Source organism: Ahaetulla prasina, chromosome 1, assembly GCF_028640845.1.
Source record: "Ahaetulla prasina isolate Xishuangbanna chromosome 1, ASM2864084v1, whole genome shotgun sequence".
Taxonomy (NCBI): Eukaryota; Metazoa; Chordata; class Lepidosauria; order Squamata; family Colubridae; genus Ahaetulla; species Ahaetulla prasina.
Window position 1 is genome coordinate 29704203 of NC_080539.1, and position 24939 is coordinate 29729141.

At 41.6% G+C, this 24939-nt stretch overlaps 1 protein-coding gene and 1 long non-coding RNA gene across 7 annotated transcripts; one reads left to right on the top strand and one right to left on the bottom strand.

The window, feature by feature from the left end:
- Positions 1–490: 490 nt before the first annotated feature.
- KHK (ketohexokinase) lies at positions 491–18822 on the bottom strand. Of its 6 annotated transcripts, none has more exons than XM_058164667.1 (8): positions 18576–18820; positions 17890–18006; positions 11077–11211; positions 5365–5437; positions 3120–3266; positions 2540–2628; positions 1081–1238; positions 491–838 (listed from the first exon to the last, which is right to left on the bottom strand). In XM_058164667.1, the coding sequence occupies exons 1-8, from the start codon at positions 18668–18670 to the stop codon at positions 753–755; spliced, it is 900 nt and encodes a 299-aa protein (XP_058020650.1). In that variant the 5' UTR covers positions 18671–18820; the 3' UTR covers positions 491–752. The 6 variants fall into 6 exon arrangements, with proteins under 6 accessions (XP_058020650.1, XP_058020649.1, XP_058020654.1 ...); XM_058164666.1 differs by lacking the exon at positions 11077–11211 and adding an exon at positions 11274–11408 and having other exon boundaries at positions 18576–18812; XM_058164671.1 differs by lacking the exon at positions 3120–3266 and having other exon boundaries at positions 18576–18822.
- A 169-nt stretch (positions 18823–18991) lies between these two features.
- Positions 18992–22570, top strand: LOC131188561 (uncharacterized). The gene is made up of 4 exons (XR_009152799.1): positions 18992–19058; positions 20006–20206; positions 20583–20862; positions 21998–22570. It is a non-coding gene; the product is annotated as an uncharacterized LOC131188561 (long non-coding RNA).
- The last annotated feature ends 2369 nt before the right edge of the window (positions 22571–24939 follow it).

Below are 24939 nucleotides of genomic sequence, written 5' to 3' on the forward strand. Positions count from 1 at the left end.
ATCTTAGAGAGGCAAGGAGGAATTTCCCTTTTAGGGTTAGGGGAGCTGATAATCACAGTATCTGGCAAAGAGGAAAACTTCAAGGACTGTCACAGATTAATCAACTGGGCAGCTAGCTGCTTATACGTGTTCTCCCTCACATATCTTCAGCAGGAAGAGAACTAGGCTCAGTAGTGGGGAGGGGTGTTCTGGCTGTTGTTGGGTGGCATGGATTAGCATTCTCCTTTTCTCTGTTAATTTACTTTTAAGTCTTTTAAAATCTTTCCCAGCCTTGGTGTAGGGAATAGTAACAAGTGCATCAGCAGCATCTTAATTCCATGTCTACTCTCATTACTTCTGACCCTCCTGGATCTGACTGGCTGAGGCACAGCCAATCCCTTTCCGTTGAGGCCCACCTGTGTATCTGTGTGCATACACATGTGTGCGCATGCACACCCTCGAGCACACACACACTGACTGGAATGCCTTGCGTAATCAACCAGGAGCAATCAGCAGCTTCGAGTACTTTATTTATCTTCTCATGGTTATACAGCGAAACCTCGCTTCCTCCTGGCAAGAGACAGGAGCATCTGAGCCAGCTCAGCCAGACTGCATATGGAATGTGTGGCAGGCAGCCTGACATGTCTTCCCACCTGCAGGACATGCCAGAGGAGCAGTGCCAGTGCCACTAGCAAATAAATCACCACCGTGAGAAATACGGTATTAGTCCATGGTCCAGTGAAATCCAGCAGGTTCAGCTTTCAGTATGTTGCTCACACGATCCCATCGTATCCGTGAACCCCACACTTCCGGCCTGCCACCTGGCATCCATAGGTTAATGCTGCAGGAAGTGTTTTTCCTGCCACAGAAAATGAGAGATCAGTTTAACTTTAGTGCAGATGAGCATAATAGCTGTTCTTTAAAATACAGGAGATGGAAGGATAACGGTCAGGAGTTTCCTCGCCATTCAGATCTGCTTCTTGATACTATTAGGTCGTGGTTTGTTGTTCGGCTTAAAAGTATCCTGTACAGAAGCAATTGTGAAAGGTTCTGCCATTCATGTTATACCTTACAGGAAAATGAGAAGCACCCTGAACTTACCCTTGCTTAGAGCCAAGATCACAGCAGCATTGAATGTGTCTCCAGCCCCCAGAGTGTCCACAACAGTTTCAGGGGAGAATGCATCTGAATGCACCAGCAGCCCATCTGGTCCCATTGCGTCAGCTCCATATTCAGCCCAAGCACAGATCAAGGTGCCTCTAGAAATGGAATACAGAAACTAACCTATGTAGTGTTTTGGATTCATCAAATGAATAAATCCAAATTACTACACAAGCAGGCAGATGCGTGAATGTATTCCTTGTCTACAATATTCCAAACCAGGAAAAAGTAAAGATGTTGCAGGTGTTGCAGAAAGGTGATATATTTTCATACCTGTCTGCTCCATGGCGGGACCGAATCCAAAGCACTGGATAGCACTAATAGAATCTTCCCTCCAGAAGTGAAATCTACTTACCTTCCTTACCGTTTCAGAAGAGCATGCGCCACATGCGAATGCTTCGCTTGCCCGCGCATCACATGCACACAGAGACATGCGCATGCGCAAAACCTGTTCATGCGCAAAACTTCTGCGCATGCGCAGAAGGTAAAAAACACAAAACCAGGAAGTAATGACACCCCGGGTGGGTGGGTGGAGCTTTGCTCTGCCATCACTACCGGATCGCCAAACTACTGGCCACGATCGCTACCTGATTGTCTGATCCGGGAGCATTTCACCCCTGCTTCCCTCTCTATTCCATACAAAATATTCTCTGTTCCAGTTATTTGGGACCTCAACAGCAAATCTGAAGGAGTGTGAGTTACTGCTAGAGACTTTGCCATATAACTGGGGAGGCTGACTCTGTTGATTATCCACCCATTCCAATAATGTGCCTGGGCAAGAAGCTGAAGACCTGTCTGGGCTTTCCTTTCAGCTCTCAAAAGGGAAGTCTGTGTAACTCAGCCTTTGGCCTAAACAGAAAGAAAGATAGAGTATAGAGCTTAAGGGAACACTAGACAGGAAGGTGTAATATAAATCCAATCAATAAAGTATTAAAAGAATTGTGCTTCTGATATCGGATTGCTAACTAAAGCTGCTGCAAAAGATAGTACCCTGGGTTGTGCTTTCACACGCATTTAATCTGATTTGGGCGTATCGGCTTGTAGCACCAATTCAACCATGGTGAGTGCAGCTTAGCATGGTATGAAGCCAGCCTACTGCAGTTTATTCAACAAGACCCAGTTATACATGGTTTAGCACAGTCTGTGTGTGACTTCAGTCTGAACTTAGCTGCTAAGAAATATCTTTAAAGCTGCTGGAAAAGAGAATCGCCTCCAAATCATTAAATGACTTGTGATTTGAGCGTTGAGGTCTCTTAAAATTTGTGAGGTTGGTTGAGAGGACTAAAGGACTCCCACTTTGGCCTCTGAGATTCTCTTCAGCCTGCTATTCTTATTTCACACCACTCCTAATAACTGGTGAAGGATCCAGGTTTGTTCCCATGTTTTGGTTCCCTCCTACCCTTTTTTCAAGCGCCCATAGAGCCCCTTCACAGCCTCAGGAGCCGAGTAGAATCCAAACGTCTTGGCCACATCTTTGCTGACAAAGACCTAGGAGAAGAGAACCACAACAGAGTCACCACTTTTTGACTGGGCCTTATTACATAGTATCTCTGGGTGATCAGGTAGTGCCTCAGAGTGCTATGTATGAAGAAAATGACTGTGAATCTCAAGAGCATTGGGGTGTATTCCGGCCAGACGTTTCAAGAATTTCACTTCACAGCTGTAGAAATCCCCCAGGAATATTGCTGTTTACCTCTGTGAACACAAAACTCATCTGCAGAAAATCTCTGGAAATGAGTGACTGAAACAATGCTATTGATTCAGAAAGTGAACTCAGAATCCTTAATAAGGATTCTAACAGGGGATGCCAATACATCTTCAGTAGCCACAGGAGGAGATGGCAAAATCTGTCAGATCTATCCTATGAGAGGAATTTAACTGAAGGGCAGGTTGACCTTCATCACTGTGCTTGCTTTCTTGACCAGCCATGGTTCCCACCTACATCAACCTGCACCACGCCTTTACCTTTGACCCCTTACCACATCTCCGTAGCAAAACAGCTGGTACAACTCTGGCCTGGTCTTTTCCACCTCCACAGATGTGGTCACTCGCTCAGATGGTGGACAGGTTTGGTTATACTTTTTCACCTTTAGCAGCATTTTAACCTGTTCTGAAGCATTCCTACCCTGGGAGAAAATACTACTATTAGTGACACAATCTAAGATGTCTGGATTTGATACTCTTCCTGGAATTATTGATAGTCTTTGTGACCTTAGATGCCTCACCACTTATGGTAGTGGGGCCATTTGTACCTGCTAGTTCCAAAATAGATGCCCAACCACTTATGGCTTGGATAGTGGACTGTGGTGTGTTTTATGATCCAGGAAACTATAGCGAGTATGAAATACTTTCTTTCTCAACAGTGAATAGGCACGGTTGGTATGTATTTTGAAAGTTTTGCATTAACTGTTCAGCCTATTGCCAGGTTCATCTCAAGTTTCTAGTTTTTTATTATAGGCTATGTTAACATAAAATACTTAACTTGTTTATCTCATTAACCTATTTTCTGCACTGAGCCATAAACCAACCAACAAGGTAGGTTCATACATGATAATTTACAGAATAATTTTATAAATCAGCAGATTGTGGAAACGTATTCTGTGTGGTAAACATATGGTCTAATGCAGGGATGAAATTAATTTTTTTTGCTACTGGTTCTGTGGGCATGGCTTGGTGGGCATGGCTTGGTGGTGGGTCATGTGACTGGGTGGACATGGCTATGTTACTGGGGGATCAAAAGACAGAAACTCACTAGTAATGTCCTGCTGGAGCAGGGTTGGACTAGATGATCTGCAGTCCCTTCCAGCCCTGGATTATCCTCTGAAGCTGCGTCTAGTGCCAGGTTCGTACTCCTTCCTTCCTTGCCTCCTTTCTTTCTCTCTCTCAAAAACGAACTCCCGCACACACACACCGTTTTTCCTCCCAGCAGGCTCTGCTAGGCAAACCAAAAAACGGGGGTGGGGGGAGTCCGTTTTGCCACCCAGCAGGCTTCAGGGAAACTTCAGGGAAGCCTGCTGGGAGGAAAAACGGACTCCCCCCCCGGCCGTTTTTTGGCTAGTACCCAGCTGAGCTGCACGATCATCAAAGGCTTTTTTTTTACTTTTAAAAGCATTTGTTCTTCGGCTGAAGATGATCGCGTGGCTGATGATCGCATGGCTCAGCTGGGCATGGGGGGTGTGTGACCAAGGATTTTTGCTACTGGTTCCCCGAACCATGCGCCGCCATCGCTACCGGATCAGGTGATCTCATCAGAACCGGGAGCATTTCACTCCTGTCTAATCCTAATCAAGTGTAATCATTTGTCCAGTATATTACTCTTGGGTGGGATTGAATCATTCATTTGAATTCATTAAAAGTAGATATGAACACAGCCATAGTTTCTGCTTTTTCTTGTTCTATTGTTGAGTTTGGATTTTAGTTGTGATTACTATTTGTTTTATATTAAATCAATTTTCTTTCAGAAGTACCATTATGTTCTGACCTAGGCTTCCTTAGAAATTAAACAGCACAAACTTGGTCCCGGCAAACCTCTTTAATTCATACGGCTGTAAATTACTTACATTAAAGTCTGCAAGGCTTGATAAACAGTCTTTCAGAGGAAGGTTATCAACACCCACCTATCTCATGTGGAATGCAGCCAAAGAGCTAATTTCCAGATGCAGGGCAATGCCAAACTTGGCACAGAGTCACAAACAGGCAGTTCTGCACATGTACACACTGGGAACAGGCTCACGCTGTTCTTCTGCCTCTCTGATGTCAGACTCCGAAGACACTGGAGGCAGCAAAGAACTACCAGATGGCCTTGGCCCCCACTCTGCCTCCGACTCAGAGCCATCGTCTGAGCCTTCCTCAGACTCCAGGACTGGTCCACGTTTCTCCCCAACCTCCTCACTGTCTGAATCTGTGCTAGCTCTGCTGGCCGCTGGCGGGCCACAGCACATTATACTGACTCAAACAAACAAAAATAGCATGCAGAAGATAGAAAGTACAGATAGGAGGGAAGAATGGAAGATTGGCCCAAGAAATAGAGCAAGCCACCCATAGACAAATGATCAGAGAAATGGGCACAGTTCAAATTGCTTTACTGACAATTCACTGCCATGAAACATCATCTGCCTATGTGTGAAAGTGTGTCCACACATTGTGGAAGGGGAGTAAATCTGACCACCACCACCTTATCACATGAACAATTGAGACCAACCCTCTTTCCAGTCAAGGCCTTACCTCCCAATGGATCCACTTGTATTGAGACAGGTCAACTTTTTCAAAATCAGCAGCTGTCACATCTGGCAGATTGCTGCAATTGGGAGAATGGAAAGTGGGAAGAGGAAGACAAAAGTTTAATTAATGCACCAAACTGATTTCTCTTCCATCTTAAATCAGTGAAACGGTAAGCAAATACATACTTACAATTAAATAAAACAGGAAACAAAACACCTATTGACTTTTAAGCTCGAAGTGTATCCTGTGTAGCATCCTGTTTTCATAGCACCAAACCAAATAATCTAGCCAATCCAAAGGGGACATGAATTGTTTTCTTACTGCTTGTCCCGAGTTTCCAATGAATAAATTTATTACCTCTGAATATGTTGGTTCAGTTATACGCAGAACTGATTTTGCAAGCTTAAAGTTAATTTCACCTCCTACTGGGAGCAATTCCAAAGTATCTTGGAGCTACTTTGAGCTACACATCCAAAGGCTTTAAGCTGCACTGGCAGCCATCCCACATAAGAAGGTCTCTATAACTTCATTCCCTTTCCCCCAAATTTGACAAAAAGACATATGAAGAAATCTCTTGGTAGATGTATCACGTACAATTAGTATGGAATTTATTTACTTTAGAACTGTACCTAGGCATCTAACTAAACCATAATAAACTATAATATGCCAGCCTCTTTCTTGTTTTCCATGATAACAATCTGAATTTGGAGCCATTGTTTGACGTTAAATTGTAATGTACCAAGAGTAAAGAAAGCAGACACATATACACATAATACACATAAACTGTGAAATACATTATCATAGAAAACAATGATGGTCATCAGTCTATACCAGGGATCTCAAACCTTGGCAACTTTAAGCCTGGTGAGCTTTGCTGGCTGGGGGATTCTGGGAGTTGAAGTCCACCAAACTTAAAGTTGCCAAGATTTGAGATCCCTGGTCTATACAGTGTTAAAAAATAAAATAAACATGAGAAAAAAGGCTAATCTCAACTCTTTGCTAAAACTGCAATAATTGCACATGTAGTCCTAACAGGCTATTCAGTAACAGTGAGGTTGACCTGCCTACCTTTGTTCTGCATCTATGGACTATCCTGGACTGTCCCTCCTTTCCTTAAGCTATTATGGCAAAAAAAAAAAAAGGATGCGTGACTAGAATTGAGTTTGATCCTCCATTCTCAACTTGTCCCTTTTATTTCATAGTTCCCTCATTTGAAAACATTGTCTTAGCACTAGGCCATACTCAGGAGCTTCACCTGGAGATATTCAACATGGAAGCAGATGACATTTAATTCTCAGTTCTCATTTTTATGGATTAACTGTACCTGAAACGGATTAGGTTTTAATGATTAACCCACTAGCCTAGGAGATACAGAGACTGCTTTGATCAAAGGCCACAAGAATCACATTCAGAAAGACGACAAGTTTGGGCCTTCTGCATGTCCCCAAATTATTAACCAGGCCTTGACCCTCTATTGGTAATGAATGGGAGACAGAAAGCTGCACCCTTCCCACCACTTGAGAAAAGCTAAGGTAAGGAGGGGGGTGTCACATAAGCTTTTGCGTATATTTTATATTTATTCTTTCATTCAATTTGTCTAGCCACCCATCTCAACAAGTGACGGAGTAGCAAACAATTTTAAATGAAAAGCAGTTTAACACCCAGTTACCCTATGGCAGGGGTCTGCAAACTTGCCTCTTTTAAGGCTTGTGGACACTCCCAGAGCAAAACTGGCTGAGGAACTCTGGGAGTTGAAGTCCACAAGTCTTAAAAGAGCCAAGTTTGCAGACTCCTGCCCTACGGTAAGATGCAGTGGTGGGTTTCATTTTTTTTTACTACCGGTTCTGTAGGTGTGGCTTGGTGGGCATGGCATGGCTTGGGTGTGGCATGGCTTAGTGGCTGTGGCTTGGTGGGCGTGGCAGGGGAAGGATACTGTAAAATCTCCATTCCCACCCCACTCCAGAGGAAGGTTACTGCAAAATCCCCATTTCCTCCTGATCAGCTGGGACTTGGGAGGCAGATAATAGATGGGGCGCGGCCAGTCAGAATTTTTACTACCGGTTCTTCGAACTACTCAAAATTTCCACTACCAGTTCTCCAGAACTGGTCACAACCTGCTGAAACCCGCCTCTGGTAAGATGGGCAGCTTATGAATTTTATAAATAAATTCCCATCACAAATATAAAAACTAAAATACACAGCAGGAAAATATCACAATTAACAGTTCCTAACACAGTCAGGAGACAAGAGCCTTCAGACACTTGGCTCCCCAAGCCAGATGCAGAACCAGGACTTTACGGCTTTATGAAAAGCCAGCAGGGCCCTAGAGGGAGAATATAGCCACAATATAGAGCTTGGTTGTAGACACGAAACACATTTAATTTGGTCAGATAAGGACCAGTACATACAAACTTGGTATAGGTTACCCTCAGTTATTTAATTTATTTTATTTTTGTAGTTGTGCAGATCTAGCCTGTACGAATACTGTAGTTGATTCTTGTATCCCCTCATGACTGATTTGTCCAGCCTACAACTCACCTGCTGTTGTCAAAAGCCCAGGTTCTTTCCTGCTGTGAGCTGGTGGGAGTCACACTTGAATTTCTCACTCTTGTGAGCCAAAAAGCTTATTGAGGAAGGGGAAGGTCACAAGATGACACAACCATATTTGGGAAGGATAATCAAGAATTAATATTGGCAATGGTGATTGGCAGCAATCTGGACTGAATTAGCAATTTACCAAGAATTAATAATAAATCAGATTTTAATAGCTCATGCATGGTTGCTTTTATTCCTCTCCCATTGGGTGGCACCTCTGGAGGAATTGGAGAGGCATTTTAAGTCCTATTTTGACCTGCTCAAGCAACTCTTATTTTCCCCGATAAATTGAAACAAGAGCTATATTAATTCCTATGTGGTCCAAGGAATGAAGAACTGGCTATGCTATTTCTTAACAAAGCTATAACCATTACGGATGTGATGCGGTCCTGCTCTGAACATAGAGTGGGGAATCTATTCATTTACTGGATGTTGATTCTCTGAGGAGGGGGTAGTTTTAATATATCTTCCTGTTATCTTGGTTGATTTTAAAAGAACAAGTCAGGTTCTTTTGGGTATCAAGCTGACCCATAAGTGTAACATAGTCAGGGGAAAACATCCTAGAAGAAACCAATGCGAAAGAAGCTTTTTGCCTCAAGTCATGAGAGTCTTTACTTTTCAAAATGTTTATTGATTCAAAATTATAATAAAAAGTAAGTCAGCCAACATGACTCTGGATTGCTTGGTTATTCAGCCAGACTATCTATTAGGTGATACCCATTTCTCTCAGGATCAGGAATCTCAATCTGTAAAATGGAATCAAGCTATCAGGCAAAGAAAAGTTCAGGCAATGGCACACTGCTTACTGCATGCAAAACAGAGTTTCTCCTTACAAACACACAATAAAAACAAGTGACTATATTTAGAATCGGCTGGCACTAACTTCAGTATGATTCTTTAATGGCTTAGCATATTGTACAAATCCACTTATATATGGTTAGTTTATAATACAGTGCATTGTGTCAATCTATGGGTTGAAAGTAGGTTGATTCAGTAATCTGGTTTAGTGATGCATGAATATTGTGTAGGTGTTAAAGCCTTGCTAGGCAAAAAAGTCAAGTTATTAATATTTGATAACCAGCTTGATAATTATTCCTTATGCACTTTGGAAGTACAAAGTGCTTTTTTAATTTATATCCATGTGGCTATCAAGTAATTATGAGATTAATAATTAATATTAGCAAATAATAATTAGTAATAGAGAGGAAGGAAGAAAACATTGTACATACATACATACGTACATACATACATACTTCCATACTCACCGGGCTATCCTTTATTGTGGTAAGCAACATTTCACAGAACTTAGAAAAGAAGTATGGAATAGTAAGGCATGAGATTAAGGAAATAAAAGGAATGATAAGTAAATCTACTTTTCACCAACATCATTCTCAATGCCTCTTTAGACCTGTTTCAAGTTGACTATTCTCTAAACGTTCCATTTATTTTCATGCATATTTTATTTCCACTTCACTGCACTCAGTACTCAACTTTCAACATCATATATGCTCAAAATTCTATAATGAAGTCCTATTCTTTGTATCTTACAACAAGTAACATATAGTACAGTCAGTTTTCTGGCACCTACTTTTTTCAATGATCTTTTTTTTGGGGGGTGGAATCTGGTTTGCACATCCTTTGTCCACCATAAAGTTGCATTGCACTTGTGAAATTATGCACCCTGATATTACTCATACATTTTCTAACAGAATTCTACCAGAATTCTACTAAGAATGCTTACTAGGAACTTAATATGCTAACACACTTGTATCTTTTTGCATTGTTCATTCTTGTTATTTTTCCTTTTAGGTAGGGTAACAGTAACAACATACTTCCCATCTTAAGGCTCAGTAATAGTCTTCCAACACATTAAATAAACTACTGTACAGTCATTCCGAAGGCACAGTAGTTACAATAATCTACAGCTACACACCTACTATTTCCCAACATTCTTGCAGGATTAATGACTATTTAATCATTAATATGTTCTTGGACACTAGCTTTTATAGCATACAACTCTCCAAAATACTACTTTCAAAATTTTCCTAATTATATTTTCATCCCAAATCACTTTATCACTTCAATTTCATAACCACTCACATAGTTGGAAGGTCCTTGTTTAGTTCTCTTTGCTTACTGTACTTCCAAAACAATTATTATTTCCATACAAATTACTTAATAACATGTCTCTTTTCATTGCAGCTGTTCCTTGTTCTCTTCAACTATATTCTTTATGATTATTCTTCCCCATGCAGCATCTTACTCTCCTTCTCATTTTTGAGCAGTCTTTGTCTTATACACATCTATTTCTCATCATCAGCCTTGTTCATCACTCTGCTAAACATCCTTTTTCATATTTTTCATTTTTGTACTTCCCATTCTCTATACTGGGCAAGATCTTCAAGCAGATTTTAAACATCATGCTATGAGCACTTAGCAGGAGTGCAAGAATTAATAGCAGCCAGCATGAACGTATCATAAACAAGATTAACCTTATCTCCTTTTCTCACAGAATTACATTTCTCATATTTGCCTAATAGATCTGGACATTAGGATTCTACCAACTCTCATGATATCCTCATTAATAAAATGATATAAAATATGGGCTAGATGATGCAACTATTAACCCAGTAATTATACCCCAGTAGTACTCATAACCAGCTCCCAATCAGCTTGGAGAGTAGTAAAGTGGAATGCCATGCAGCTATTTCCTGCGGCCTTTACCATTTTTATTAATGACTTGGATGAAAGGGGAGAAGGAGCAGTTTAGAAGTGAAAGAAAGATATGAAAATCTAGACAGGCTTGAACCATAAACAGACAATGCAATTTTATGAACCTGCTTCTCCACTTATGTGTGTGCAAGCAGCTAAAATAGGAAGCTAGGAAGGGCCTATTAAAACCATTCACGGTAATAGTATAAACATAGTCCTAGTTATATTCTTTGTAATCTCTTCCTGAAACAAACAGTTGCTGTAGCAGGCCAAATCCTCACCCACCACACACAGAAATCAAGGCCACCTGGTCTCTACTGGAGTGCTGAGAATCCTTTTGTGCCACCCATTGGTAGGGGGGTGGGGTGGAGGTTGGAGGCAGCAGAGCCAAAGTTGGCCAGGTCTTACGTGTCATAAAGAGTAACTGTCCGAGAACCGTTGCGACAATTGATGAGACAGCAGGCACATGGTGTCTCCCCCTGGCTCTGCCAGACCAAGTGGGCAACTTCCACTTTGCGCCGTTGGAAGTCAGACAAGATGAAGCTTAGGGCCAGGGAAGAGGAGAGAGAGAAAAAACATTAGATTTCACTGCAAGGAATGCTCACCTAGCAGCGTGCAGGATCGTGCGGGTGCCTGTGGCTGAGTTGCTGATCACTGTCGAAACGGGCAAGCTGCATGCCAGATGCAAAGCCACATGGGTGAGATCCACCTCATAGCGTCGGAAATCATCTCGGACGAAGCTGGGAGAGCAGAAAACATGAGCGTCTTCTTGGGGGGGGGGGGTGAGGTTCTCTGTCGGGTGGAATAGAAGGCAGATGCTTCCAAGCTTCTCTTCAAGACAGCAGGGCCGTTATGGCCGCTTGGCAAAGGTTGTCAGTGGGCTAGAAGCTGTGAGGACAGAGGGAGGTAACTGTCTGAAGAAAGCAGATAAAAATGCAGTTTGGAAGCTGAGAGCTCTGATGCCCTCAGTGCTTAGTACTTATTAAAAAAAATCTCATTACATTTACTCCGGAGCTCTGCTCCCTGAAGCATATGCTGCTCAGGAGTCAACAGACAGAATTTATGCTATAGTAAACAGAAGAAATGGGAATAGAATGGTCCTTGATTTGCCTCAGATCAGTTCCATAAAAAATCTATTTCCTGAAAGCAAAAGATCGTAAATTTAGAGCTTGAGAATATAGACCAGGGGTAGTCAACCTTTTTATACCTACCGCCCACTTTTGTATCTCTGTTAGTAGTAAAATTTTCTAACCGCCCAGCAGTTCCACACGAATGCGCCGTGTATCGTCATCTGCACATGCCTCTAGTGCATCGTGGATTGGGGTTGGGGGGGCGCCAGCTAACAGCTCTGCTTGTCTGTTACAGCTGGATGGTGTTGGGGGGAGATATGCGAGCTATTCTGGGACAAGGCTCTTTTGTTTGCAGTCGCACTATAACGCTATTTAGTTTCACTTACATAACATGAACTAAACTTATGCGCAGATGATCCAAATAGTATATTTTCAGAAATTTAAATTGTCACGGGGAATTTTATGAAAACCTAATGAAAATGTTTTTAAATAATGCTGTGATTTTTTTTAAAAAAGTCAATTAAATTAAAAAAAAGGAAAGTGCTTCAGTATTGGACAAAACCCCTACCACCCACCATGAAAGCTGGAATGACCACTAGTGGGCGGTAGGTACCAGGTTGACTACCACTGATATAGACTATCTTCACCAACTCACTTCAGGATCTAGCAGATGCATTTACATAACATGCCAAGTTTGCTTCATAATTGTTTTGATTAGTTATTTTGTGGCTTTGTGTGTGTGGGGTGACCTCATCTATGTCATTAGTTTGTTTCAATGTATTATGTGAGGTGTGAGCCTAAAAGATTAATTCAGTACCCAGATAAAGCATGTTGTGCGAATATATCCATAAAAATCTGACTCCCAAAATTAACCCAAGGCTAATTGCTTTGAAAAAAAGCTACTAGAACTTGGCTCCTTCATTACCTTTTCATTTGAAAGTCAGTTGTCTCTTAATCCATCTGATGTCAGTAACCATTAGCAGCCCATCCATACTCTTAAACTTAAATGTTTTATTTAATTGTAAGTATGTTAAACTCTTCAGGTGAGATTGTACATAACATAACATAACATAACATCAGAGTTGGAAGGGACCTTGGAGGCCTTCTAGTCCAACCCCCTGCCCAGGCAGGAAACCCTACACCATCTCAGTCAGATGGTTATCCAACATTTTCTTAAAAATTTCCAGTGTTGGAGCATTCACAACTTCTGCAGGCAAGTCGTTCCACTGATTAATTGTTCTAACTGTCAGGAAATTTCTCCTTAGTTCTAAGTTGCTTCTTTCCTTGATCAGTTTCCACCCATTGCTTCTTGTTCTACCCTCAGGTGCTCTGGAGAACAGCCCAACTCCCACTTCTCTGTGGCAGCCCCTGAGATATTGGAACACTGCTATCATGTCTCCCCTAGTCCTTCTTTTGTTAAACTAGACATACCCAGTTCCTGCAACCGTTCTTCATATGTTTTATCCTCCAGTCCCTAATCATCTTTGTTGCTCTTCTCTGCACTCTTTCTAGAGTCTCAACATCTTTTTACATCGTGGCGACCAAAACTGGATGCAATATTCCAAGTGTGGCCTTACCAAGGCATTATAAAGTGGTACTAACACTTCACGTGATCTTGATTCTATCCTCTGTTTATGCAGCCCAGAACTGTGTTGGCTTTTTAACAGCTGCTGCACACTGCTGGCTCATATCTAAATGGTTATCCACTAGGACTCCAAGATCCCTCTCACAGGTACTACTATTGAGCAAGGTACCACATATACGGTACTGGTGCATTTTGTTTTTTTGGCCTAAATGTAGAACCTTACTTTTTTCACTGTTGAATTTCATTTTGTTAGATAGCGCCCAATGTTCAAGTCTGTCAAGATCTTTCTGTAACTTGAGCCTATCTTCTGGAGTGTTGGCTATTCCTGCCAGCTTGGTGTCATCTGCAAATTTGATGAGTTCCCCATCTATCCCCTCGTCCAAGTCATTGATGAAGATGTTGAAGAGTACTGGGCCTAAAACAGAGCCTTGGGGTACTCCACTGCATACTTCCCTCCATGTGGATGTAGTTCCGTTGAGGACTACACGCTGAGTGCGGTTGGTCAGCCAGTTACGAATCCATCTGGTGGTGGTGCTGTCTAACCCACATTTTTCTACTTTATCTAGTAGTAGGTTATGGTCTACTTTATCAAATGCTTTACTGAAGTCCAAGTAAATTATATCAACAGCATTCCTCTGGTCTACTAATTTTGTCATTAAGTACATATCCACATATCCACATTTTGTCATTAAGTACATACACATATCCAGTACATAACAAGAGAATCTCTTGCATTTATTTGTATGGATTTTCTAGTTGGGCAAATAATTAAAACCAGGCTCCATAACTGAAATAAGGTGACCACACATCAACACAATTTTGGCAAGTTTTTGAAAGCATGTACAAGAATTTATGCTGGTCTATGACAATAATCAAGATTTAATAAAGACTAAAATAAGAACTACAATGAAACAGTGAAAACTCAGGGCTGATGGTTTATAGCCATTCAGTGAGACATCATGGCTTACTTAACTAACCGAATCAGCTGTGAAAAGCAGTGTTTTAGAAAACTAGGAACTGATTTAATATGATTATTAATAGAGAAAACTGAAAAAGTATTGTCTTAGTAGCGCATTCTAAATTTGTCAGCAGTTTTACAATGGCTAAAAAATTAATTAAAATTGGCAAAGTAGTTTGTACTCCAAGGCATACTTGGCAATAAATATGCTTTTTATTGCCCTGTTAATATGTTATAAATGTTACATATGAAGACATTTTGTGTAGCAATGCTCTTGGGGTAAGATTTTTTTATTGTTTTTATTAACCTTGTTTGCCGCCTGTTCGTCTCAGGGCACCTTACAACATAAAAAAAAAAATCCCTGCCTTTTTGCGACTCTGTAATCCCTTAATTCAGGGTAGAGTTGGGGCAACTGGGTGGAGCTGAGCGTTTGCTGGCCGGATGCCTTTCCTGATGCCATAAGAGTTCACAGCAGATATTTTTTCTTTGTGCCTTAGGACAAAAACTTCTGCTGATACCAGGGGTGAAATGTAAAATTTGTTACTACCGGTTCTGTGGGCATGGCTTGGTGGGGTGTGTATAATGTGACTGGGTGGGTGTGGCCAACTTTTTTTTTTTTTACTTTTAAAAGCATTTTTTCTACAATCTCTTTGGCTGAAAATACTTTTAAAAGCCTCTGATGATCAGGCAACTCAGCTGGGATCGCCAGAGGAGCCTTTTAAAAGCATTTTTTACAGCCTCTTCAGCCGAAGAGGTGTAGAAAAAATGCTTTTAAAGGGTTCTGACGATCCCAGCTGAGTTGCCTGATTGCCAGAACCCTTTAAAAACATTTTTTTACAGCCTCTTCGGCCAAAGAGGTTGAGAAAAAATGCTTTTAAAAGGTTCAGATGATCCCAGCTGAGCCACGTGATTTTCTTCGGCCAAAGAAAAAATGCTTTTAAAAGTGAAAAAAAAACAACCTCTGATGATCACGCGGCTCAGTTGGGCATGGGGGGAGCAGGGATTCTTGCGACTGGTTCTTCGAACCACCCGCCACCATCACTACCAGATCAGGCGATCCGATCCAAACCAGGAGCATTTCACCCCTGGCTGATACCTAGTATTGAACTTCTAATCTTCCGAGTGGGGGGTGAGTATCTTCACCTCTAGGTCACTACACTGCTTGGTGGTTTACAACTTTAATGATAGCTTACAATATTAAAAGCTATAAAACCATAAAATATAAATATTTCCAAAATCAATTTAAATAAAATAATCAAAAGTAAGATTATAGTTTTCATGTGTTTCCTATCTAAAAACAGGTAGAAAAATGTGCCATTAATTTCACTAATCATGGTTGAAATCAACTACAAGGGCCACAAAAATGAATCTCAGGAATGACATGAAATTTGCGACTGCAAGTTCCACATCTCTCAAACACCTGGATGGAAAGTTTAATGTAATATAAACTATAAGGTCAGGTGATAATAAAATTAATAGTCTGTGACTATTTACTTACATAAACACACACAAACACACATATACTTATAGACATACATAATGACCATTTCTTAGTAAAGGGTGCCAGTGATAAGATAATCATGATAGCCTACTTAGTTAATTAACCATTATCTTTGTTCTTCCAACAGTTTCGGTCCCCAGCATGTGTTAATTAACTTAGCAATGCTAGAATAATTCTGTGCAATTGCCAATTACTGACAATCTGGATGGTCATTGTATTTGTATCACAAGTAATTTAAGCTTTAATTAAGTTATCAGACCATACGGTTTGCCTTTCCTTAACTGTTTACTCCCCGTTTCTATTTTTTTTATCCACACCTTAAAAAGACTGGTTAATTGAAAGTAATAATTCATACATGAAGTAGAATATAGTTGACAAAAACTTCTATTATACTGCATTTCTTTGTTGTAGTCTTAGGCTTGCATATTTAGGAATAAGAGCTAATTACTCTTTCTTTGAGTAGGCATGTTGGATTACTCTGTTATTAACTTTAAGAATTTCTTAAGACTTATTCATTGTACATAACATAATATGATTAGTCTTTAAATATCACAAGATTCCTTATTGAAATTAATTATTTTAAGGGAATTTTTACCTTGTAAAAATAAGGTAAAGGTTCCCCTCGCACATATGTGATAGTTGTTCCCGACTCTAGGGGGCGGTGCTAATATCCGTTTCAAAGCCGAAGAGTCAGCACTGTCCGAAGACGTCTCCATGGTCATGTGGCCGGCATGACTAAATGCCAAAGGCACATGGAACGCTGTTACCTTCCCACCAAAGGTGGTCCCTATTTTTCTACTTGCATTTTTTACGTGCTTTCGAACTGCTAGGTTGGCAGAAGCTGGGACAAGTAACAGGAGCTTGCCCCGTTATGCGGCACTGGGGATTCGAACTGCTGAACTGCCGACCTTTCGCTCAACGAGTTCGGTGTCTTAGCCACTGAGCCACCGTGTCTTTGTAAAAATAGAAACAATATTAATGAAAATAAGTTCTTTTAGAAGCAGAGGCAGAAACATGCCTGGCATCTGTGTTTGAATCTCATGCCAAGCTAGTCCACCATCACACTGAAATGAATCCCCTGCAGCTTGATTTGAACCTTATTTGAAATAATTGAAATCTTTGAATTAGCCCATATTCAGGGTTGTATCAGCAACACAATGAACTAGAAGCTAAATGGACTGCATTCGCACAACTTGCTGAGCCATACAAAACAAGTTTTCAAAGTAATTAACCTCAATGTGAATCCATCCCCAAGTCTTTATGTATCTTGATTTAACATGTTAAATGAACTCTGACATTGTGTGAACTTTATGGTCACTTCATAACAGAGCGCATACTGATATATCAGCGTCTCCTTTCTGTCACAATCAAATAACAGCCCAGTTTAGATTTCCACAACATGTACAGTTTGTTTACCGAATTGATCCAATTCTCCTGATTTGCACAATACTTTAAACTATAAATGACTAGGTTTATTTAAAAAAAAATTAAGCCACAAAATAGCCCACAAAACTTAGCGTGTTGTGAAAACAAAGTCCACCTATGATGCAAATCTGCTACAACTTTCTCAATTCCAGGCAAGGAGCCACATCAGTGGACAAAGAAATATACACATATCTGCAAAACACTTTAGATTAGATACTGAGAAGGAGAAACATTTGTAGACTGTTGGGCCAGTCACTTTGTCTCAACCCTAGGAAGGAGGTAATGGCAAACCACTTCTGAAAAACCTTGCCAAGAAAACTGGATGGTCTTCTCTAGGCCAGGGGTCTCCAACCTTGGCAACTTTAAGCCTGGTGGACTTCAACTCCTAGAAAGTTTGGGAGTTGAGATCCTCCAGGCTTAAAGTGATTAAGGTTGGAGACCCCTGTTCTAGGCAGTCTCTGGACATGATTGAATTGGGGGGGGGGAGGCAGGGTAGTAAGATGAGATATATAAGTCCATAAAATAAATACGTTTTTCATGAAGTGGAGACACACAGATCTGCCCTTCCCCTTCTGGTTCTCAGTGTGTGTGTGGGTGTTTGTGTGGGTGTGTGTTTGTGTTTGTGTGTGTTTGTGTGTGGATGTCAGTCACAACCCTCTGTCTGTATTCAGTTGGCACTTACTTTGCAGCATGACCAGGGGCTAAGGAACCCATAAAAGCACAAGGGGCTCCTAGCAGGGCCAGAACGGTACAGGTGTTGGAGGCGTTCCCTCCACGTTGCCAGCGCTGCGACAAACATCTGGAAAGAAGCACAGCCAACAGCAGCTTCAGCTTCCCATTCGGACAGGCCCTTTGGGCAGCCAAGTTATCCGGGACTTCGGCAAGGAACCGAATTGAGCCGCAACATTTCAGGGCTTTGCATTTACGGCAGTCTCTTGGAAGGAGCCCTCAACATCAGGAAACGGACAGAAAGGCTGCTTCGGGACCCAAAGGCAACACTTCCACCTTGATGAACGTATCTTTTCTTTTATGTACACTGCGAGCATATGCACCAAGACAAATTCCTTGTGTGTCCAATCACACTTGGCCAATAAAAAATTCTATTCTATTCTATTCTCCCTCCCTCCCCACCCGTGGAACCTGTTCCGCCAGCCACGGGTGATCTGAACCCCGGCCGGGGGAATGCAAGCTGGTTCCTTGGAACACGGAACCGGACAGAGCGGAAAGCTCTCCTCCCGCGACACGGACCAGAACGGGTTAGCAACCTCCCCGCCCTCCTTCTCCTCCGCAGTCTGCACCCAGCCGTGTCTCATTGCTAGGCCTTTGCTGGAGTGAGATGATGGGGTGTGGGGGAGACAGCAGCGGTACCTGGTGTCCGAATCCTCCTCCGGATAATTGTCCACCACGCTGATTATGTCCAGGCACACAAGTCCGATGCACAAAATACGCTTCTCCTCCTCCATCGGTCCAAGTGGGCGTCTTCCTGGGCTCCTGTCACTCTACGCTGGTCCCAGCCGGGGCTCAGCGCTCTTTTCTCTTCTGCTGATCTCACCCCGGGATCGGCGGACGCCTCCGCTTGCTCCAGGCCCTCGCACCGCTATTGGCGGGAGCGCACGGCGGTCGGTTCCGATTGGCTCCCTCCCTGGTATGCAAATCAACCCTACCCTTTAGTTCAAAGTGAGTTATTTCCCTCTTTTTCATAGGACTTCTTCCTCCCCTCCCACGGATCAAGGAAGTACGGCTGCCAATCTAGCGGGAGCCCTGTCCAGTGCCACCTACCCACCTTTTTCATCTTTGGAACTCAACGTCACGTTGACGCTGAGCTCGGTCGCTGAACTCCCGGCAGAGGAAGTAAGGCCGGCCTGAATCGTATCTGCCTGCAGCACGAATCGAATCGAATCGAATCGAATAGAAATAGAAATAGAAATAGAAATAGAAATCGAGTTGAGACCTTGGAGGTCTTCTAGTCCATCCCCCTGCTCTGGCAGGAGAACCGGTACCATTTTAGATAAGTGACTGTCTAGTCTCTTCTTAAAAAAACCCAGTGATGGAGTGCCCACAATTTCTAGAACTGCTTTCTAGAATGATATCTGGAAAAAAAACCTTGGGCAGTCCCGTTGCAATTGAAAAGGTTACTTTCACACGACACTACCTAGTTATCGAATATTAGCATGCTTTTGAGATGGTACAATAGATAAATCATAAAGAAGCTGGGTTTACCCAATAGCCTAAATTGCAGAAAACCAAACCAGGGGTGGCATGAGATGAGACTGCATTCCCTAACTCAGGGGTCTGCAAACTTGGTTCTTTTAAGACTTGTGGACTTCCAACTCCCAGAGCAAAGCTGGCTGAGGAACTCTGGGAGTTGAAGTCCACAAGTCTTAAAAGAGCCAAGTTTGCAGACCCCTGCCCTAACTGATTGCAATTGAGGATTGTATAAATGGAGATGTTCTATGCATGGCTTGCCCCGGTTGGCTACTTTGTGAAAGTTTTGACCCAGATCACACAGGCTATGATAAAGCAAGAGTTTGAAAAAAGGAATGCATTTCCAGTCAACCAGTGTCAAGGTCCGGGATCTGTTCCAATTTCAGTGGGTTTAAAAACAACAACAACAACCACAACCTCTTCTACCTTATTTCAGAGATTTCTGTGTCTAAAAACAGCCTGATCTAAATTACAGAAATTGCAGAAAAGTGGGATGACACTTCTGCACAACTGATACTCCAGCAAGAAACCTTCTATTTTGATGTTTGTTGATTGTTTCCCTTCATGTGAATCCAAATGTAAATGCTTTCCAGGGACCAATATCCACGGGAGATTTGGAGCGTAATGGACATCCTTTTCTGCTCCTTCTACTATGCTGGTCTCAGCCATGGTTCAGCCTTCTCTCCTCTCCTGCTGATTTCATTTCCAGAAAAAGAACGGAAAGTTAATGTAACCATCACAATCTTTATTAAATACTTGCAGGAGTAAACATGCAATGCTGGGACCGACACCAGGTATGTGTGCAATGTTCTGGCATGGCATGGCTGCGCAGGGGGTGAGTTTGTAAAGCTTTTATAGCCAACGCACTGAGCATTTTTTTAATCAAAGGTGCAAAACAGACTGTCTACTAAAAATCTCTGGGAAATTTAACTTATCAACCTGTGAAATGGCTTCCCTCTCTGCACCTGTCATTTATCTCCCCATGTACATCCCATTATGTGTTTACTATTTTTTATTCTAAAAGCCGATGCAGTGATGAAATATGGCCCTAGCTTGATCCAGGTACACTGATGCAAGGTGAATGTGTAGACTTGAACAAATGAATATAACAAATAAGATTATTTCAGTTCCTTTTTGCTGCAGCAGACAAAAACATTTGTTCCCATATAGGCAATGACAGCTGAAAATGTGCCTTTTGGAAGCCTCTCAGGCTGTTTTCTCCCCACATGCTTGTTTTGAATGGCAGGAGAGACATCCAGCTCAAGGTGATTTAGGATTCTTTGCTTTGAAGATTAACAGCTGAACATGTGCCTCTCTGTTACATGCTCCGGAAAGAGAAAGAGAAGCAACCCTGGAGCCCTCATGAAAATTGGAAAAGGGACAGCACTTCTCCAGAAGATCTTGCAGGTTTCCTTGTGAGTTATTTGCTCACAAAGTAAATGTGGCCAAGGTACTACCATCAATGTTTTGTTTGATTAGTTGCACCAATAGACATATTGTTTATTGTTTAAAAAAATATACTACTCTATTGGCAGTTTTTTCTCTAAGGCTGGAGATATAAGCCATTCGTCCACTGTTGATTTATAGTGTTTTCGCATACGCTGAAATGATATAAGCCCTGTCTTCATCTTTTCTGGGTTTTTTGGCACAATGATGGTTGGATGACTGTAGGAGATGCTATAAATTGCTAGTGGGATAATTAATAGAAAGATCCTTTCTCTGATAAAAATTCAGCTGGCTGAGAAAAGGTCTCCTTCCACTCTGCGGTAAAATATGTGTCTCACCTCTCAGTTTGATCCCTACTTCCATCATCTACTTCCATCATCTACTTCCATGCGTTGTGCTCTTGCTAATAAGGCAGCTGCATTGAGGACCTCTCTGGGAGGTTTTAAAGTTCAACGCTATTTTCAAACTATTTTTATTTGCAGTCAATTGAAATTATGCAAAACCTGTACCAGGAATTTCCCTGTCAGTCTTAGCCAGTAGTGGAGCCTGAATTTGGTCCTCAATTAGTTGTTAGACAGCATACATTAGCAAGTAAAGGAGTCTAAGTAGGCCACAGAGTATTACCTCTGGCACAATTTTCTTTAGAGGCAGGTACTTTAAAAGTGCATTACAAATGTTCAAGCAAGAGACTCAGTCTGAGAGGAGGTGCATAGATTTCTTTTTAGTACAAGGTTACTGTAATTAACAGTCAAGAAGGGTTGACAGTAAATAACAATAGCAATAGCACTTATATACCACTTCATAGTGTTTTACAGCACTCCCTAAGCTGTTCAAAAATTCAGCAATTCCAACAATCTGAGTTTTCATTTTACTAACCTTGGAAGGATGTAAGGCTGAGTCAACCTTGAGTAGGTCAGGATCAAACTCCTGGCAGTGAGCAGAGTTAGCCTGCAATGCTGCATTCTATCCATTATGTGGTGCATCTAAATCAGATGCTTCAATAGCTATTGATCTTTATAGTTATTTTTGTATCCTGAATCATAGTTGTTAGGACTACAAAGTACTTCAATTTTAAAATAAAAAAGATGTATTGAAGCATGCAAGATTGTAAGAATAATACGTATCCATTCTTTTCCCAGGAGCAAAAGTACCAATTACAAGCTACATTGCTTATGCTTTCATGAGAGCTGGTGTGGTCAAGAGACTAAGGTTACTAAGGTTCACTATAAATTAGACTCCTACCTTAGCCATGAAACTGGCTGATTGCCTTTGGACCATCCCATGATATCAGCCTTGGTTGACAAGCCAAAAAGTCAAATTCCTATCACAAGCAAAGGATCAACACTAAGTTCATCCAAAAAAGTGGACCCTGCATTTGTAGAAAAATGCTACGAAGAAAAAATGTTTATGGCTAGCCTTATCAGGATGCCCCTGAACAGGAAGAAAGTCAAGAAAGATCTCCAAGAATCTGGGATTTAGTGAAATGGATCCAACTGAATAGGATGAGTGACTATTGCAAACAGTTCTATAGATGTAATAAAAATATCTTATGCAGATCAATTAAGACAGCTTTTCAAATTAGTTCTTTGCAGGACGTATGAGATGTCCATCTCTGACATAGATTTTAAAGTCATTATAGTGTAATAGTGTAATTGATTGTTGATGTGTCACAATGGTGAAAATAAAAGATTTATATTGCCATACAATGATTGGATGACACAATAAAATGGCATAAACCAGTAGTTGAGAAAATGGCCTTTCTTTGTTAGGAGGAAACCCATCACAGTGTGCATTGGTGTGTGTTGAGAGAATTTTTTGGGAGGGAAATTTGGATCCCATTCCACAATATTCCCTTAATCTTTATGAAAGGCTAACATGGTCAAGGCATCCTGATCTCCAGAGGGATACTGTCAGGCTGCCTCTGATTATATCTAGGAAAGAATACACCTTGACTTCATTTGAAAACAAAGAAAAGTACTTTTACTAGGTACATCTGGATTGCAGCAGTATTAAGTTGAATCTGAGACAAAATATGGCTAACATTTCATATCCCCCCATCTGTCCCTCCTCCCTCAGGAGGTCAGGCTGGTCTGGTCCAATGCCAGCTCCTTCTCGGCCCCCGTGGTAATCTTCCTCCGCCGGTCTCTAGCTGTCAATCATCTCAGGAATGCAGGGTCTGTTGAAAAAGCCCGCGCTCTTAGCATTTAGCCGTTAATCACCCCTCCCCCACTGTTATGTCAGACGACACTCTTAAAAGGCCCTTTTCCCTTACCCTGTATGGGGCAATGATACATCTTATATCCTTAACTATTTTACATTACAGAAAAAAGCATTTTACATTCTAACTACTGAATATAAATTGTACAAAAAATATGTGAGGATTGGAGTGGAGGCTGACAGATACTATTCCATAGGTTTGGTGCTGCTACAGAGGTCCAACAAGATGACTAATGGAAAGGACCCGGAACATGTGTCAGGGTATGTAGATTTAATAGCTGTAAACTGATGAAAGGTTGTAAGCAGAGGCAACCGAAAGCTGATGCAATGAGAATGAGGCAGTAGGGTTACTGCCACTTTAAGAAGCTGGGTAAGAAGCTGCCTATATAATTAGGGTTTAATTAGGGTTTAATAGGATTTGGCATGAAGCTTTGACCCAAATGGGGCTCTTAATGTTGAATAACAGTGGTCTGAGGCAGCCCAGGAGATCATGACAACCATGGCAACTAGAGATCTGTTCCAAATTATTAAGGGCCTGATACATACTGGAGGTTACACATTAGTTTTGAGTTTTTTGTTTTTTGCCTTGGGGCAGTTGTGATGAAATCTGGAGGATGTCACTCTCAGTCCTTTGTCATGGCCAGATCACTTTCTGATTTATTACTACTATCCTCTGCAGGAGGATAGAACCCTATCCATCCCAGATCCTAATGGATCCAGAAGGGTTGTATAGCACAGGGACTCGATTGATTGCACTTATTAATGATGATAAGGATACTGGGAGCTGAGATGTGGTTGGTCCTGCCACCCTGACCTTCCTAGATCTCAGCAGCTTTTGATATCATCAATGATAGTATCCTTACAGACCCATTGTAGGAATTTGGAAGGGAGACACGATGTTGAGGTGGTTCTCCTATCTTCTCCATAGTCAGTTTTAGTTTTAATCATATTGGTAGGAGGATGGAAGTTGGGCCCAGCGCCCCTGATTTGCAGCATATCTCAAGGCTCACTTTTCCCACCCCCTCCTATGTAATACCAACATGAGGTTGTTGGGGGAGGTCTTCCATTCATTTGGAGTCAGGTATCATCAGAATGCAGATGATATCCTGTTGCACATCTATGGTCTCTTCCCAAAATCCCCAAAGCTTCAACCAAAAACTGTCTACTATTGACCTCACCCCATTTCTAAGAGGTCTGTAAGGGGCAGGCATAAGAGCACAAGCGTGCCTACCATTCCTGTCCTATTGTTTCCTTTCGTTATATCCAATTAATATAGTTATTACATACTTATATATATGCTTATATATTACATAGTTATTTCATGCTTATGCTTATATATATTATGTGACAAAATAAATAAATAAATAAAAAATAAATCTTGTCCCTGAGCAACTAAGCCATGTGGTCAAGGTCTTGTCCCAGTGCCTGGAGGTGGTTGGGGAGGTTGGTTGTTAATGGGGAACTCTTAATTTGTGATGGAATGTGTACCTGGAGAAGCTGTGGAGGGGAGCTTTCCCAGCTTTCCAAAGAGAACCCCAAATTAAAAGAGTGGGCAATCCTGAATTGGATGGAGGAAAGGGAAAGAGGTTCAAGGTATCCACACCCTGGTATCTCCCAGGTTATATCTATTAGGGTAGGGGTTTGGCAAAATTTTGTCCATTCAGTGGAAGCAAATAAAGGATTGGACTTGATTGGATTTCATAATGTCATTTTTGAGTTTGGGCCTGACACAATCCTAACAAGACTGAGCAGTTGTGCATCTTGGCCTGTCGGGTTTTATGGACTTTCACTCTTTTCATTCTTGGCTTTGAATGGGGCTAGACTACCCCACTCTGGATTGGGGGTCTTCCTGAATTCTCAGCTC